The sequence below is a fragment of the Helianthus annuus genome, chromosome 10 (assembly GCF_002127325.2).
Source record: "Helianthus annuus cultivar XRQ/B chromosome 10, HanXRQr2.0-SUNRISE, whole genome shotgun sequence".
Lineage (NCBI taxonomy): Eukaryota > Viridiplantae > Streptophyta > Magnoliopsida > Asterales > Asteraceae > Helianthus > Helianthus annuus.
The window spans coordinates 21,276,422-21,292,696 of record NC_035442.2 but is presented as its reverse complement, the minus strand read 5'-3'; the positions used below and the strand labels follow the sequence as shown (position 1 = coordinate 21,292,696).

Here is a 16,275-nt window from a genome sequence, read left to right as displayed (position 1 = left end):
CAGACTGAGAGGTTTGGTCCACCTCTTCAGCTACAGATGTTTGCGGATGTGTCCACATTGTCCCGCTCCGCAAAAGGCTTAACCGAGTAAATCTAAGTTGCCGCACGAGAGTCAGAAAGCGTTGTTGCATGACAAGCCAACTGACCAAAAGAGGTTTTCACCCTAACCAAGGACAACCATGGAAAGATTGCAACGCTCAATAACAGTGATTTGAAACCATGCACAAATAAAGAGAATTCAAATCAAACTTGATTTTAGAGACTGGCTCAAATAAGCTTTAACCATGACACAACACACCAAAACTACAATCACAATTGGTTTATAAAAGTTGATCACTTCTAACCTAAGAGCAAAATGTTTGAATTCCTTGTTGGACCAACAATGTAAATACTATATGACATAAGAATTTACATGTACAAAGACATTGTCATTCTGCACTAAATCAAATTACAATTCCTCGGTGATGATGAGATTCTCTATAAATTACAAAATCAATCTGCTACCATTTGGCAAGTTTCTGAATTTTGAACTGCAAAAAATGCTGAAAGCTGGTCGATCGATCATATATATGCAAGCGAGGACCTATCATGATCTTGCGGACGGCCCCTTGTGGGAGTAGGCGGTCTCTGAATATTAAGCTCCTACGATACAAATTTAAAAATAATATAACTACTAATAATAAAAAGACTAAGAATAATATATTAGACTATATGTTATAAATGTATAAGATGGTAAACACTGAATTGATATTATTTGAATAATGTAATATATAGATAACCGAATGCAAACCCTAGATACCTAATGGGCCCGTAGGCTCATAATGATAAACCTAATAACATAGTCCAATTATAAACTCTCGCCCCGCTTGCAGTGTGCACATATAATGTATATGTGTGGGCCCTCCGGGGGAGGGGGATTGAACTAATTTAAACGTTATTTTACTAATTTAGTGAAAATAACGTTAAAAGCTGCGGATGGTTAATCATGCATCATGTGGTAGCGTTGATAGCCGAAAGACAAGGGGTACATGCACTAGTCGGCCTTTGTCCCGATAATTGCCAAGTGTTATGTGCCTTATGTCCAAGACTTGATGCAAAACTACTATCGAGCCGGGGTCTCACTGGAAGCAGCCTCTCTATTCCTACGGGGTAGGGGTAAGGCTATCTACATCTTACCCTCCTGAGACCCTACCTTAGCTTAGCTATTGGTGGGAATACATAAACACTACCAATCCATGTTGATGATATGTGGAAAAAGACAAGAAAAGAGAAACAAATTGTAATAAAAAAATGTGATATAAAAATCTGTTATAAAGTGAACTTTAAAATAAGAACATTTGGGAAAAAGTTCAAGGTTTAAATAGAAAAATGGTGAAACTTCAAGAATTTAAACCATATTAGTAAAAACATCACGAAAAGAATTCATATCTTTTTTTACCCATTCTCAACAAATAATTTTATTTTACCCAAACGTTTGCTAGTTCTTGAATAATGTAGCAATCATTATGCATTTTACAGAATCACTCGATTCACAATCGATCTAGCGTCCTAACGAGCCTTACGCATTTAAAACTTTCGAAAGGCAGGATTGTAAAATTTCACGAACTCAAAAATAATAGAGATGATAATTGCAATCAAATTTACTTATGAATGGGCGGTTCTGGTTGTGTTGATCTCAAACAGGTTGAATAAAAAAATTAACTAAAACGGGTTCAAAATGGTTTTCTGAAGGTTTTTTTAGTAAGAATATTGTACTGTCAATCCACATTAGTTACCAACTAAAAAAAGAACAAGTCTATGCTGGTCAACCCAACCAAGCTTGTTTTGACCCACATACCAAACCACGACCGGTTTCAACTAGAACCCATTTTAACCTGTTACCCAACCCACCCGACCTGTACTGAAAATGACCACTAATGGAAGGTACCTGCATCCAGGTGTCATCTTGGGGACGTTCTGGAGACGTTTCTGGTGACTGGAGTGGAGGCGGCAATGGATGAATTAGTTTCGGAACAATCATTAATCCTCTGCCAATCACTAATATAGCACCAGCATTGTTGGCGGTCCCTGAATTCACGTTTTTACACAACAATTAGACCACAGAATATACTACAACAGAAGGGCAGTTGTCGGAAAAACCCTATGGACTTTATTTTTGTATTACGGGATCATGAAAAACTCCTATATGTGAGAGAACTCTATCTAACCATTACTAAACCCTAAACTCTAAAAAAATAAACCCTAAACCCCACAAAAACTAAACCTTAAAAGCTAAACCCTAAAGGCTAACGTCTAAAAGCTAAAAGCTGAACCCTAACCTCTAAAAATTAGGTCATAAACCTTAAACCGTAAACCCTAGAAAAAAATTCAACACAAATATCAATCATTTGATGAGTTTTCTCATGAAGAAAGAGTTTTCTCATGATCCTCTCCCTATTACTATATCCTATAACCTTTTAAACACTACGACGATTAAGTACTTGACCTTTTACTTTTTAAGATGAAAACAAAAAAGGAAACCCTTTTTGTGTCATTTATGACCCTAAACTGAACCTAAAAGCAAAATAAAATTGACTATATAAAAATAATGATTGCTTTAAATTAAGTTTGAATAATCCCGTCATTTGTCACAAAAGAATATGTTTTAACCAGTTTCTTGGCCCTAGCGCCCAACAGTGAGCAAAGTAATTGTTTAGGGTTCAATTTATACATGTAACTAATGGCCCGATAGCTTTCTCGATCCAATATAACATGATACCCTATAAGAAAAATATAAACAAATCACAAATAAAATGGGGGGTTTCGATTTATACTTTATATAGACCCCCTTTAAGTAACTTTTTTTCCCGTTAAGTCTTAAAGAGTCCAAAAATAAATCAAACAGATATAAAGCCAAGGGTCTTGCGTGCAAATTCACCAAAAGTCCATAGGATTTTTCTCAACAATTGCCTAAAAGAAAAAGATTGTGAAGCTAAAAACCTTACCACAATAGTTGGTTGCAGAAAAGAGGGTAATTAATTGTCCCTGAGCAAATCTTTCAAATCCATCCATTACGCATTCATGTGCTCTTATAATAAGCTGAAGTTTATTCCTTTTACAGAAATCTGAAACCCTATCAGGCTGCAAGCAGTTAAAATTTCATGAGTAAGAAATGTAAAATCTAAAAGTGATAAAACTATGACCTGTTTGTATACAAAATGGGTCGATTTAACAAATGGTAAATCTAAAATAACTAATGAAATATTTTGTCAGATGGCTTTAGTCATATGATGTATTCAAATGCACAAAACCTTATAAACAAACATTTATTTTAGAAGTCGGATCATTATTATAGTAATAGTTCTGTAGTCATATTTCACACTAACAATTTACGTTCACTTTATTAACAAAAAGCTAATCACTATTGCAATAATATAGTTATGTAATCATGTTTAACATAATAATTACTTATAAAATTTTTTAAAACTATACTATTAAATCGATTGGCTTTGGACAACTTGCAAGATTTAGTTTTAACACAGTAATCACTTATAAAATTATTGTTTAAAACTATACTATTAAAACAATTGGCTTTGGACAACTTGCAAGATTTAGTGATAAAGAGGAAATAAGGGTAAAATGGGAAAAAATAGTAGATTATATCCATTTTTGAAAGTGGACAACTAATTCACAACACACTTAAGTAAAAACATAATAATTTTGGGACGTAAGGAGTATCAATTCTGCATATAGCTATATAAAACAAACCGCATGCATACCCCAAAAGTAACAAGACCAGGTCCCCTAGCGTTTGGTCTCAAACCTTCCACGCTGTCATTTTCCGTGGGGTCAGACCTACAAAAAATTAATAACCAAATAAAACTTCTGTCGAAAGTCTCGAAAAGAAATCAAACCTTGGTAAATAAAAAAGTAACAACAAACGGAAGTTATAGTTACCACAGTAAATCCATCAACACGATAGATCCTGCATCCATAGTTATGGGTCTTTCTATTTTCTCTATTTGCTCGACTAAATGTATTGACCGCCCTATGCCACCATGCATGCAAATAATTTTTTTTTCGATGAGTGCTGCGAGGGGAAGGTGGTTAAACAGTTGATTGAACCGGGTCCACGCCCAGATCCCATCGTTTTCTCCCTGATGCCATAATGGTTAGTTATTGAACACTAATTAATTTAATAATTGGTGTCTCGGATATGAATACAAACATGTTATTTCAATAATAAACTTTTGAATAAAAAGATTTAGGAGGGGTCTTATTAACACACCATTTACCTGCTTCCTTTTAAGCTGACTTTCTAAATTTTACCCGTTAAAAAAGATATAAGATGAATTGACTCATTTGTAAAATGGATCAAAATTGCCATCTTAACAAAAATTTACAAAAAAAAAATAAGAGAAAAGAAATGAAGTGTTGATGCGTACCATTCTTTCAATGCATTCAAGACGGAAGCCAAAGAGTGCGTTTATATCAGCAGCCTCATGATTCCCACGTATCAAGTGGATATTATCAGGGTACTGAATCTGATAAATAATATATAATAAAGAAAAAAGAGTAGCTTTAATATTACATTACATCTAAAGTCGGACTTCATGAGACTTCTTTAAAAAAAATAAGACTGAAAAAAATGGCACCTTTAGAGCAAGAAGTAGAGTGATGGTCTCCAAACTATGTTGACCTCGGTCAACATAATCTCCAAGGAATAAATAGTCAATATACCTAAAAGCCAAAAAAAGGGCTTTATATATATGTATCTTTCAGAAAGCAATTGAAACGGCAAAACAAAACTAATAATGGAGATTTAAGACATACGTTATGTCTCCAGCGGTGGAAGGATATCCATATTCGTCAAACAAACGCATCAAATCACCGAACTGACCATGTAGATCACCAAACACTTTAATGGGAGCTTTTAACTGAAGTACTGTTGGCTCATGCAAAAATATCTGTTCAGCAGCATAACATAGCTCTCCAACTTCATAAGAATCAAGAAAAAACCGCCTGTTAGCCGGAGGTTTCCAGTTTCTAGGCCTAAGTAATGTTGATATAACCTGCAAATAGATCAAATATTACTATCTACCATCACAAGAATCTTGTCTTTCACTATAATATATTTTAGAGTAAAATGTCATTTTTGTCCCTGAGGTTTCAAAAGTTTGTTTTTTCGCATCTGGATCCAAAAGGTTTGAAATCTTGCCATTTTCATCTGGCTCGTTAACTCCATCCGTTTTTCTCTGTTAACTCAGGGGTATTAACGTCTTTTTTGTTAACTTAAATGGCAATTCAGTCTTTTGAGTACTTGTACATTATGCGAAATGCTTTTACACAAAGTGAAGAAGACCAAATTGCCCTTTAAGTTAACAAAAAAGACAAAAATACCCCTGAGTTAACAGACAAAAATGGATGGAGTTAACGAGCCGGATGAAAATGGCAAGATTTAAAACCTTAATGATCCAGATGCGAAAAAACAAACCTTTGGACGAAAGATGCAAAACTGGCCAAACCTCAGGGGACGAAAATGGCATTGTACTCTAAATTTTATCTTACCTTCTTATGCAAGCCTTGTGGTGACTTTTGCCTTGTAAACTTTTTAGCAGAGGGCGACGTGTCATTTTGCAATGGAATCATTCGTCTACTCTCGTTTTCAAATTGATCCAATGACAGCTGTCTTACCAATCCACCAAGGTTACCTACCGCCTCTTTGGCAACCACAACCTGCATTGTATATATTATATTATACTAACGTCAGCTTAGAGAAGACAATATGCACACCTTTTTACTTATGAATAAATTTATTAGCATTACGTTTAATCACATATCAGTCTAATTAAAAACTATAGCCATTACCCAAGGATAAAGCAGGTTTAAATTTTCCCAAACTTGATTAAAAATGCATACCACCACTTTTATCGCTTTATTCACAAACTAGTATTTTGACCCGCCACGCGTTGTGGTGGCGTTGAAATTTAAAATAGCTCAAACTTATACCATCAAATATTTGACCCAACTCGTTTTCGAACAAAATTTGCGTCAAAACGTAGGCCAACTGAAAATGCACATGAAAATAAGCACGAAAATGTAGTGTGATGGTCTCCAAACTATGTTGAAATTTAAAATAGCTCAAACTCATTACTGAGAAAATTTACGTTGAAACGTAAACCAACTTGGATTTATAACGAAACGTACTTAAAAATAAGCAAATAAGAAAATAGTGTTTTTTACGTTAAAGAATGGTACCACGCATTGTGGTGCGGTCGAAACATAAAGTAACTCAAATTTATACCACCTAGTGAAAACGTATTATATTTGACCCAACTCGTGTCCGAACAATACATAGACCAACCAAAAACGTACATAAAAATAAGCATGAAAACATATTATATCTGACCCACGTACATAAGAATAAGCACGTAAAACTTGAGGGGGTCAAAATGACATTTTACAAAGTTTTTAGAAAGCTGAGGGGATGTAAGTGGCAATACTAAAAATTGAAGGGTTGAATACACAAAAAAAAAAAGAAAACCATTGGATGGCATTTTTGTAAATTTAACAAAGAAAAACAATAAAATAAAAGAGGTTGCGTCTTGGTACTATTCCTAAGACATCCTCTTTTGTTACATATAATAATTTAGATTAGATTATTATTGTACTTCCTGGTCCCAAAATAAGTGTCAACAAACATAAAAACACAAGTTAAGATATCTAAAACGCATCCAATTGAAGTATTATTCTCTCTCTATACAGAGCCCGATGTAACCCTATTATACATATTAACTATTCCTTTTGGTTAACTCTAAAGAAGCATAAATTTTAATTTTAATTAAATACACAAAATCTAAATGAGAAAACATACAGCTCTTGGATGAAGTCGAACATCGCCCTCTCCATCACTACCATCTGAACAGCTCTCTGCAGGCTGTGAGTTATCGTCCGCTACAGATGGATCACCATTAGCAGCCTGTGCCTGTGCAGCTTGCCAGACAGCGTTTGCAGCTTCAGCTTCAGCAGCAGAAGCTTCAACCAGCTTGTCCATCGACTCTTTGTCCATACTGGCAACAAAAAATAAACGACTTCTGTTAAACTGGGAAACTCAGAACCAGCAGATACGAACTCAGATTATGATCCAAATAACTTCCTAATACGACTCAAATAAAGAAACCAATTAACTAATTTAATTAATTAATTTCAATTATATCTACTCCTAAAACTTCGACACTTATCCAGTAATCCCGTGCTTCATCTGTAAGTCTTCAATTATTTCAGAATTGAAATTAGGTCGGTTTAGATTTCAATTATATTAGGAGTCAAAAACATGTTCGTGTTAAAAACTAAAAATAGGTCAATTTTACAAAGGGCAAACATTTCCGATCCCACATGATATAAGGTTGGGGCTAAACGGGTTTGGGTCATAAACTTGGTTTTAAAAAGCGAGAGGCACACAAAAGCGACGAGGTCTAAAACCGAGGCGCGAAGTGCAAAGCGCAAAAGCGACGGGCTTTTCGTACCCGAGGCGCAAGCTAATTATATATATATATATTTTTATATATTTTCCAAAGGTTTCTAGTATCATTTACCTAAAATTGTGACACAAGTAACATCTATATACGCTTTAATATTTAAATAACCCATATATACAACCTAAGAAGCACAAAATCTCTACTATACACTCGAAATACAACTAACGAAGTTATATGACAATCAATAAAACTCCATAAAAAGCAAAAAAAAAAAAAGGAAAAAAACCAAGTTAGAAAAAGTTTTGGGTTAAAAATTTAAAATAGTATAACATTAAGGAAGAAAATTGTAATTTTGTGAAAACAAAAGATAAAAAGTAAAAAAGGGTGTAAACCCTAAAAAAGTTCAGCCGTCACTCTCTATTTGATATCTAGCCATCATTCTTACATCTCCTTCTCTCAAAAGCACTTCAAATCGTTAATTCGTCTTCAAAGGTATGGTTGTTTCTACACAGAACGTGTAATTTTCGTATAAGGTCCTTAAAGCGCACGCTTCAGTGCCTCATCGCCTAACAAAAAAAAGCGCTCAAGCCCGCTTCTTGGGTTTACTCTAGGCGCTAAGCAAAAAAGCGAGGGACCCTGAGCCTTGATGAGCCTCACGCCTAGGCACGCCTAAGGCGCGCTTTTTAAAACCAAGGTCATAAACAGGTCTACTTTAGTTATTAGTTTCGGGGTTTAGTTGACCTGATCAGTTAATCAAGTTACGTTCGGTTGGGTTAAAGGAACCAAGAAATCCGCCAACCCGAACCGTACATGAATTGCTTCCCCTAACTTTTAGCATGTTGAAACGAGTGGGGCTGGTTCAAGTTGCCCTGCGAACACTTTTCGTCCACTTTCAATAAACAAATAATGTGCTTATTATGATAACAAAAATAACCTAAATATTTATATAAAACATATCTTATAATGACCCATTCATAAGTAAACGGGTCCAAGAGGCCACCTCTAGCTTCAGATAAGAAGAGTTAGTAGGATCGAAAGGAAAAGGAGGATAACCTTAAGCCTGTAGATGAGGGGCTTTGATGACCGTTATCTGACGATAAAGGATCAAATGGGTTCAAATTACTTATCCTGGGACTGCTTACATTGGATCCCTTCTCGGTTGTTAGTACAGGAGTATTGACATCAGACTGAAAGGGTGAATTCTCCGCTACAAGAAAATCACCTAACAATACCTCTGCATCACATATAATAAACAAAATATTATTCTTAAAACTTAAGTCACACCTGAGTAAAAAGAACTGATGAATAAATTCATGAAATTACAGCAGATAACTACTTTGGGACAAAGGGATTATAATTTACCAAAATACCCTTACCGCCCCTAAGACCGCCATAGACATATAACCGTACACCAACAGATGCAGCAGCATGCCGACAACGACGCATAAGCTCTAAAGAAGGATCTTCTGCTTGGCCCTTGTTACCACGTGGTGCGGTCACTAACCCATGTCTATCTAACCAAACACCAGCAGCAGTGTCCAAAACTGTATATTCACATCGTAAGACGTAAATATTATATTATTATCTGTTAGATATAATATAACTAATAGTGAAAAAGTTACCAAATGAAGTATAATTAACCTGCAACAGCTGCTTCACCGTCTACTGCCCGACCTCCCCTCACAACACCTCCTGTAACATGCAATCGTGCCCCAACAAATACCTGAATTACCAGCAGATGAACCGATAAGTAGGAACACAAACATTATCTGTTTTATATAAATTGTTGATGTGTTTACTATTAGTTAAAAACAAATAATATTTACTCTATCTTAAAACAATTGATGTGTTTAATATTAGTTAAAAAACAAATAAAATTTACTCTATCTTAAAACAAAAGGTCGGTGGCTTTTGCCACCGACCAAAACACCCCCCAACCTTTCAACATAGGACCAAATACACCCCCAAACTTTCAACATAGGAACAAAACACCTCCAACTTTCCCAATAGAACCAAACCACCCTCAGACTTTCACAACTACAACCCTCTTCTTTAAGTAAGTTACACGTTCACTTCTTGCTTTTGGTAATTGACAACTTTGACCCTCCAAACTTTTCTACTTGATAACTTGACACTTCATCTTGTTTAAATTATTTTTACGACTTTACACCGCAACTTGCGACACATTATTATTATTTTTTATCTATGCCTAACAATGTTAACTTGGTTTAAAAAAGCTAGCTTAAAGTGTGAGGCGATGAAGCGCTAGGGATGTCGCTTTTTTTGCTCTGAGGCGACAAATCACGTGAAGCGTTTTGAAGCGCGCTTTAAGCCCGAATCGCCATTGGTTTGAAGCGACGCTTCAGCCCAATCAGGTCAGATTTGGGTTTTTTATTTAGGCCCAATAGTAAAAAAGACCAAAAATGTGAGAAAGGTAAGAAAGAATCTCAGCCATTAGATCTAAATTAATTGAAAAGGGTAAAAAAGTAATTTTATCATTAATTCAATTAATTAAAAACTTCCGATAACCGCCACCTTAATTATAGGAAGTATATAACACCATTCAGCAAGTATATAACACCATTCAGTAAGTATATAACACCATTCAACAAGTATATAACACAATTCAGCAAGTATATAACACCATTCAGCATTCAGCAAGTATATAACACCATTCAGTAAGTATATAACACCATTCAGCAAGTATGTAACACCATTCAGTAAGTATATAAACCATTCAGCAAGTATATAACACCATTCAGCAAGTATATAACACCATTCATTGACTAAACATCTGATCGAAACATATTTTTTTCTCTATATAAGTATAGCAATATGGTACTCGTATTAAAGATTAAAAAACACTCGTTATTATGGTGTAATTTTTTTTTAAAAAAAAAGTTACGTATAAAAAGTTATTGACGTTTAAAAAAGACGGGGGGAAGTTACATGTGCATTACCTAATTTCTAGTGGGTTTAAAAGACTATATTGCCCCTAGATATTTCAAATCAGTCCAAATTAATGAAAATATTTTACAATTTGGTCCCTATTGATCTCAACCATTAGATCAAAAGACCTAATGGCTGAGATTCTTTCTTACCCTTCTCACACTTTAGGCCTTTTTTACAGGATCCTCTGCCACTGCTGAATAAAATGATTTAAGATCTTGTATGCAATTACGTATATAATAATCTTGCGGCAGCCTCAAGTCGTAAAACATATTTGAGATAAAACACAGCTTAAGTCAACCCAACTTGGTTTTAAAAGATGTGAGGCACATTACAGAATAATATAATCGTATATACTTACCGAGGCATGTTGATACCTAGATGAAGGGGCAACTCCAGGTGCAAGAGTCCATTCCCATTGGCCATTCCTATGCATAAGCAGTCCATAAGCGTCTGCTAGTGGCTGCAATTAACATATAACACAGAAATAATTGTCAATATTGGTAACCATGAACAATTCATAGTCTTTGTTTCAACCACTTACATTACCCAGATCTTTTATTTCTATACTTGCATATATATAGATACATATAATATGAAATGCAGAAAATATCATGTGTAGGTCATTAAATGAAAGAGAAAAGCACTATGTAAATCAGCAGACATCAATTACAGCACATTAAGTGGCAACCACATCTTTGAATCGAGCCGAGCTTAAACAAGCTCGAGCCTGAGCTTTTATTGAGGCTCGTTTAATAAACGAGGTCGAGCCTGGGCTTCACATATCGAGCTCGAGCCGGCTCACAAGCCTAAACGATTTTTGTTTAATATATTAATTATATATACTAGTGGGATTACCCGCGCTCCACAGCGGGTTTTCGGGGGGTAACTGTTCGGCTTCGAACGATACCAGCATCTGATATACCAACCGAAAGAGATATGCTTTACATGGATCAAAACCAAAAATACGAACAAATTATGTTACATTTATGGCAGTACTTATCGCCATAATCAGTACGGTATTCAGTTTTTACTCTTTCGGTTTCGATACCCGTACCGGTTCAGTACTGTCCGATCTCATCCTTAGAACCAGACAATACCAATAGCTCTTATATGAGTGAGATCATATCGGGTACTTCGGTTTTGTTGGTTTATTATGTTGTATGAATATTTTATGATAGCCCGTACCGTGCCAGAGGTGTCTCTTCCACCACAAAGCAAAAACATACCATCCGATCGGGCACTAGCTGTTGCATACCTGCAAAAAAAAAAAAAAAAAAACAGAACTCGCTTAATAAAATATAAGGTAACACACATAGTTCAGTTCGGTCTGGTCTAGTGTCATTTAAACCGAAAACTTTATTCATGGTATTAACATTACAAGTTAAAACTATTTCCTGAAGACAACAAAAAGACCTAACGTAACAGGGTATAAAACGATTGGCGTAATCTAACAATAGGTAAGTAACTATACAATAAAATTTAGAAGGTAATTAACTATATATTATGCACACACAGTTGCAAAATTCACTTACATTCTAGCAGAAGGTTTATCACCTTCTGGATTCAGCTTCTGCCATGCATACGGTTTTTTAGCGGTATCCAAAGCCCAAGCATCCGATAGTACTCTCTTTCCTGTAGGAAAAGAAATCACAGATGCTATCACTAGCAGTAACAACTAAAAATAGTCAAACAAACATTGTTCCCCAATAGTCAACTTTCAATATAATTGATTCAGGTAATAGAAAAACACTTTTTATGAATGATTTTATTCTAATACTCTACTAGTTAAATCAACTATTTTTACCACATCAAAAGTAGTTCTAATCATTGCTAAAATATGAGAAAAATATAGGAGTAAAATGTCATTTTCGTCCCTGAGGTTTGGCTAGTTTTGCGAGTTTCGTCCAAAGGTTTGTTTTTCTGCAACTGGATCCAAAAGGTTGGAAAGCTTGCCTTTTTCATCCGGCTCGTTAACTCCATCCATGTTTCTCCGTTAATTTAGGGGTATTTCCGTCTTTTTTTGTTAACTTAAAGGGCAATTCGGTCTTTTTCACTTTATGTACAAGCATTTAGCATAATGTACAAGTATTCACTTAAAGGGCAATTCGGTATTTTTCACTTTATGTACGAAAATACCCCTGACTTAACGGAGAAAAATGAATGGAGTTAACGAGCCGGATGAAAATGGCATGATTTCAAACCTTTTGGATCCGGATGCGAAAAAACAAGCCTTTGGACGAAATTCGCAAAACTGGCCAAACCTCAGGGACGAAATGGCATTTTGCTCGGGAACTTAATTATAATGGATTTCAAGCACAGAGAATGATATTTATTGATAACATAGGATATACAAACCAAATACAGAATTTGCCTACTTTCAAGAGGCTAGGTTCTCTCGTCGCGTCTTAACCCTAGATCAGTAATCAAGTCAAGCCTAATTGAATGATCTTATATAACGAACCACAAAAAGTAATATATACTAGTGTTTTATTCATCTTTACTAATGACAAAATAATGAACTATATTAGAAACACACTTACCGTCATTGCCACTAACAGTAACAAGGTATCGTTGGGCAACCAAGTCCATAACATGACCATATCGTGGGCCGGGTCCCGGTCCCTGGACAACAAGCCTGCACTCCAGAAACAGAACGTCGACGTCAATCAAGTCGACGCTTCGAGGAAAAAGCAAGGATCGAAGTGAAAGAGCAAAATTGAAACTTGAACAAAATGTTACCTATGCCATTTAAATTTGTCATTACTCATGTCAAGCACATAAAGATCATCTGTTGAATGCCCAGCTGGACCTATGCCACCCTAGTGATGCAGCATCAAGTTATCAAAAAATCACAAATAAGCAAATATATAAAGCTAACATATTTTTTTCCTACTTTAGACTAGTTCATAAATATTAAATATAGTCCTAAATTACCTGAAAAACAACCATGGTTCCAACAGCAGCCGCCGCATGAGCAGCCCTGGGTGAAGGTGGTTCTCCAGACGGTCGAATTCTAGAAAAAAAAAATATTTAGACCATCCGTAATAGGTTCACTAAAAGTGGTGCCACGTCACATCCACTACACGTAGGCAAAGCGGTTCCACTTTTCACAGCGTGTAACGGTTTCACTAGAGTTCCACTTTCTTTTAACTTATTTAAATGGTGAGTCGAAGCGTTTTAATCAGTTAAAAAATTAATTCCATTCACATCCCCACCGCCCGCAAATACTCCCGCGCCATTGCCCATCAAGCCCCGTGTTTCACGCCCAATTTGCGTGACTTGTCGTCACTAATCATTAAACCCTCACACTAAATCTCAGCATTTAATCTCTAACCAAATCAACAAAGTTCACTACAAGTCTACAACAACAAACTATATATAAATCATAAATTTAAAAACTAAATTCACCTGGTCCATTTCCTGGTTATAACATCATACGAATGAACCGAATTAGTCACACCAGCCAACCCTAAAACCACAAACACACCAAAACAATATCAATCAACAAACCATCAATCAAGCAACAATCCAATTAAGCAAGACAAGTATAGGCAAATTACTGATCCCGGGGACCGGGGAGGAGACTCCGCCTTCGATAGCGGTTGCGCCACCGAACAATATGAGGCGAGGACCGTGCGATTTGGTGGGAGCAACGGCGGTTAGTGTGTGAGCACAGCGAGGGCCGGGAGCGTCATCTTGAGTGTCGGAAAACGTGTCGAAGGGGGTGTAAGTTGGAGCTGGTTGTAGCCATGGCTTGGAAGCCATGAAAGCCTAAACCCTAGGTTTTGGCGATCAGAAAGTCGGTTAGAAGTTGTTGTTGTTGTTGATAGTTGTAATGAATAGAGAGAGAGATGGAGGAGTAGAATGCGTGAACTGTAGGAGAGATTTGTTGAATTGAATGTTGAAAATGGAGATCAAAGAAAGACGGGGGAAGAAGGTGGGCCAGTATGAGAGAGAGAGGGTGGGTGTATCTGATGCAGTTGCTTTCTGTTGGTAACAATCTGGAAAGCCATCAAAAAAAAGTAGTGAAAGAATATAAGAACTATTATTATTAAATAATTTGTTTGGGCCTCATTGGGGTTTGGTGTCTTGACTTTCCAGAAAATATAACTTTTTTAAAACGAGTCGTATTATTGGCACTTAATAAGGGTCGTATAGATAGACCTATACGGGTCGTATTAATTTTTCAATTTTCAATAAAAACATGTGTCAGATTTTGGCTATTTGACTGGACCTATACGGGTCGTATGGTCTATACGGGTCGTATTGGTTAAGTTTTTTTACAATTTGTTATACATTTGTTTATGGTTAAAAAAAGTTTTCTAAATAAATATTTATTTTTTTAAATAAAAACTTCGTTAATTTTTTTTATGAATATCATGTACATTGTAGTATAGTATAGATGAGGTATAGGTGTTGTATGAGCACATGTAGGTGTAGTAAAGGTCTTGTATATGTATTGCATCAGTTAATTTGTAATTTTAAAAGTAGTTTGTTTGTATAATGTATTTAAAGTGTTTTTTAATGGATACAACACGTAAAGTAACCGACAATATACGCCAAAATACGTCACCGTATAGACATAATACGCCATAATACGGAACAATACAACAATCAGAGACATACTACGCCATAATACGAAACAATACGACAAGTAGAGACATACTACGCCATAATACGCGATAACACGACACGTATAGACAATCTACACCCTAATACGACACTTACAAACAATTATAAGCTTGTACCTAAATTGATCCTTCTCCTTAAGCGTGTCAAACATGAATGCAAATCAAAGGGACTTTTAAGGTTGTAACGTGGCTAGGTGTACGGGTAGGAAATGGAATATATATGAAGTAGCGAAAATTTAACCTGGTCTTTTATTACACAAAGAAACAAACAAACAACTACCAAACTTAACTTCTATATACAAGCCAACTCAACATCAATTTTTTCTTTTTCATTGCTTTTTTTTTTCATTTCTTTTTTCTGAATTTTTTCTCTCTTTTTTTTTAACAAGCTATCAACAAACTATATAACACTAAATAAAATTACATACTACTAAACAACCACTAACACTATAAGACCAGGTTAAATTGGGTAAACTTTTAGGTAACTAGCTAGGGGGGAAACAAACGATAGTCTTTTAGGCACAAAATTGGGCAACTAAATGTCCAAACCCCCGCCCCTCTCACTACCATGCTCATATATATAACTTATGAGGTCCAACCCCCCAAATCCCACACTCGCTCACACCAATGACGAAGCTACCTAGATGCCCTTATCCTTTTCGCAATCATATTCAACTAAGGACTCAAACCGTATCAAGGCACAAGTTCTAATGCACCCTCACCCGTTGCCACTCTCATCAAAGACAAACATTATTTATGTACAAGTGTGGCTTCAACTCTCACCAAGAATGAAAGGGGTATCAAGGGTTGCCGGTGCATCAATTGGGGTTAATCTAGGGTGTTCAAATTCTCACATTGTTTTGCTTGATTTAAAATTTTTCAAAAGCTTCAAAAATTTCCCCCCATCCCCACACTTGGGATACATTGACCCTAATGTATGGTTTTAGGAGGACTTGATCACTAAACATCTTTCACATCACCCAAAAGCTCAACACTCAAACCACAAATTTGTTTTTGGATTTTTTCATTTTTTTTTTGTTTTTTTTATATTTTTTTTCTTTTAACAACATCACACCACCAACTCGCACCAACCCAAACATAACATCACAATAACACCACCCAACCACTCGACCATAAACAAAACAAGCTAACAAGTATTCACAAAATATACAAGGAAGGAACACGACCTGACTAGTAATAGCGAGGCTGCGGAGGCCCAAAAATGGAAGACATTTG

General features: G+C 35.8%; 1 protein-coding gene across 2 annotated transcripts; it reads right to left on the bottom strand.

Annotated features, from left to right (window-relative positions):
* Positions 1-303: 303 nt before the first annotated feature.
* On the bottom strand, positions 304-14,419 carry LOC110884156 (serine/threonine-protein phosphatase BSL1). 2 transcript variants are annotated; one of them, XM_022131838.2, is made up of 21 exons: positions 13,969-14,419; positions 13,817-13,877; positions 13,343-13,421; positions 13,148-13,227; positions 12,949-13,043; positions 11,941-12,040; positions 11,594-11,663; positions 10,767-10,868; positions 9,098-9,179; positions 8,833-9,000; positions 8,510-8,690; positions 6,853-7,048; positions 5,547-5,714; positions 4,812-5,050; positions 4,634-4,718; positions 4,424-4,522; positions 3,936-4,135; positions 3,758-3,833; positions 2,984-3,119; positions 1,927-2,066; positions 304-641 (listed from the first exon to the last, which is right to left on the bottom strand). In XM_022131838.2, exons 1-21 carry the CDS (start codon positions 14,171-14,173, stop codon positions 561-563), a joined length of 2,643 nt encoding a protein of 880 aa, XP_021987530.1. In that variant the 5' UTR covers positions 14,174-14,419; the 3' UTR covers positions 304-560. The 2 variants fall into 2 exon arrangements, 1 of the variants encoding a protein (XP_021987530.1); XR_004869495.1 differs by lacking the exons at positions 304-641; positions 1,927-2,066; positions 2,984-3,119 and having other exon boundaries at positions 3,936-4,026.
* Between the last annotated feature and the right edge of the window lie 1,856 nt (positions 14,420-16,275).

What these genes read in the sequence shown, in the direction of transcription:
- LOC110884156 (XM_022131838.2), bottom strand. Translation starts at nt 14,173, where the DNA reads ATGGCTTCCAAGCCATGGCTACAACCAGCTCCAACTTACACCCCCTTC. An exon ending in TTCGACTTCATCCAAGAGCT is followed by an intron (nt 5,715 to 6,852) that starts GTATGTTTTCTC and finishes TATACAATGCAG; the next exon opens with GTTGTGGTTGCCAAAGAGGC. An exon ending in CTGGTCTTGTTACTTTTGGG is followed by an intron (nt 3,120 to 3,757) that starts GTATGCATGCGG and finishes AACTGCTTGCAG; the next exon opens with CCTGATAGGGTTTCAGATTT.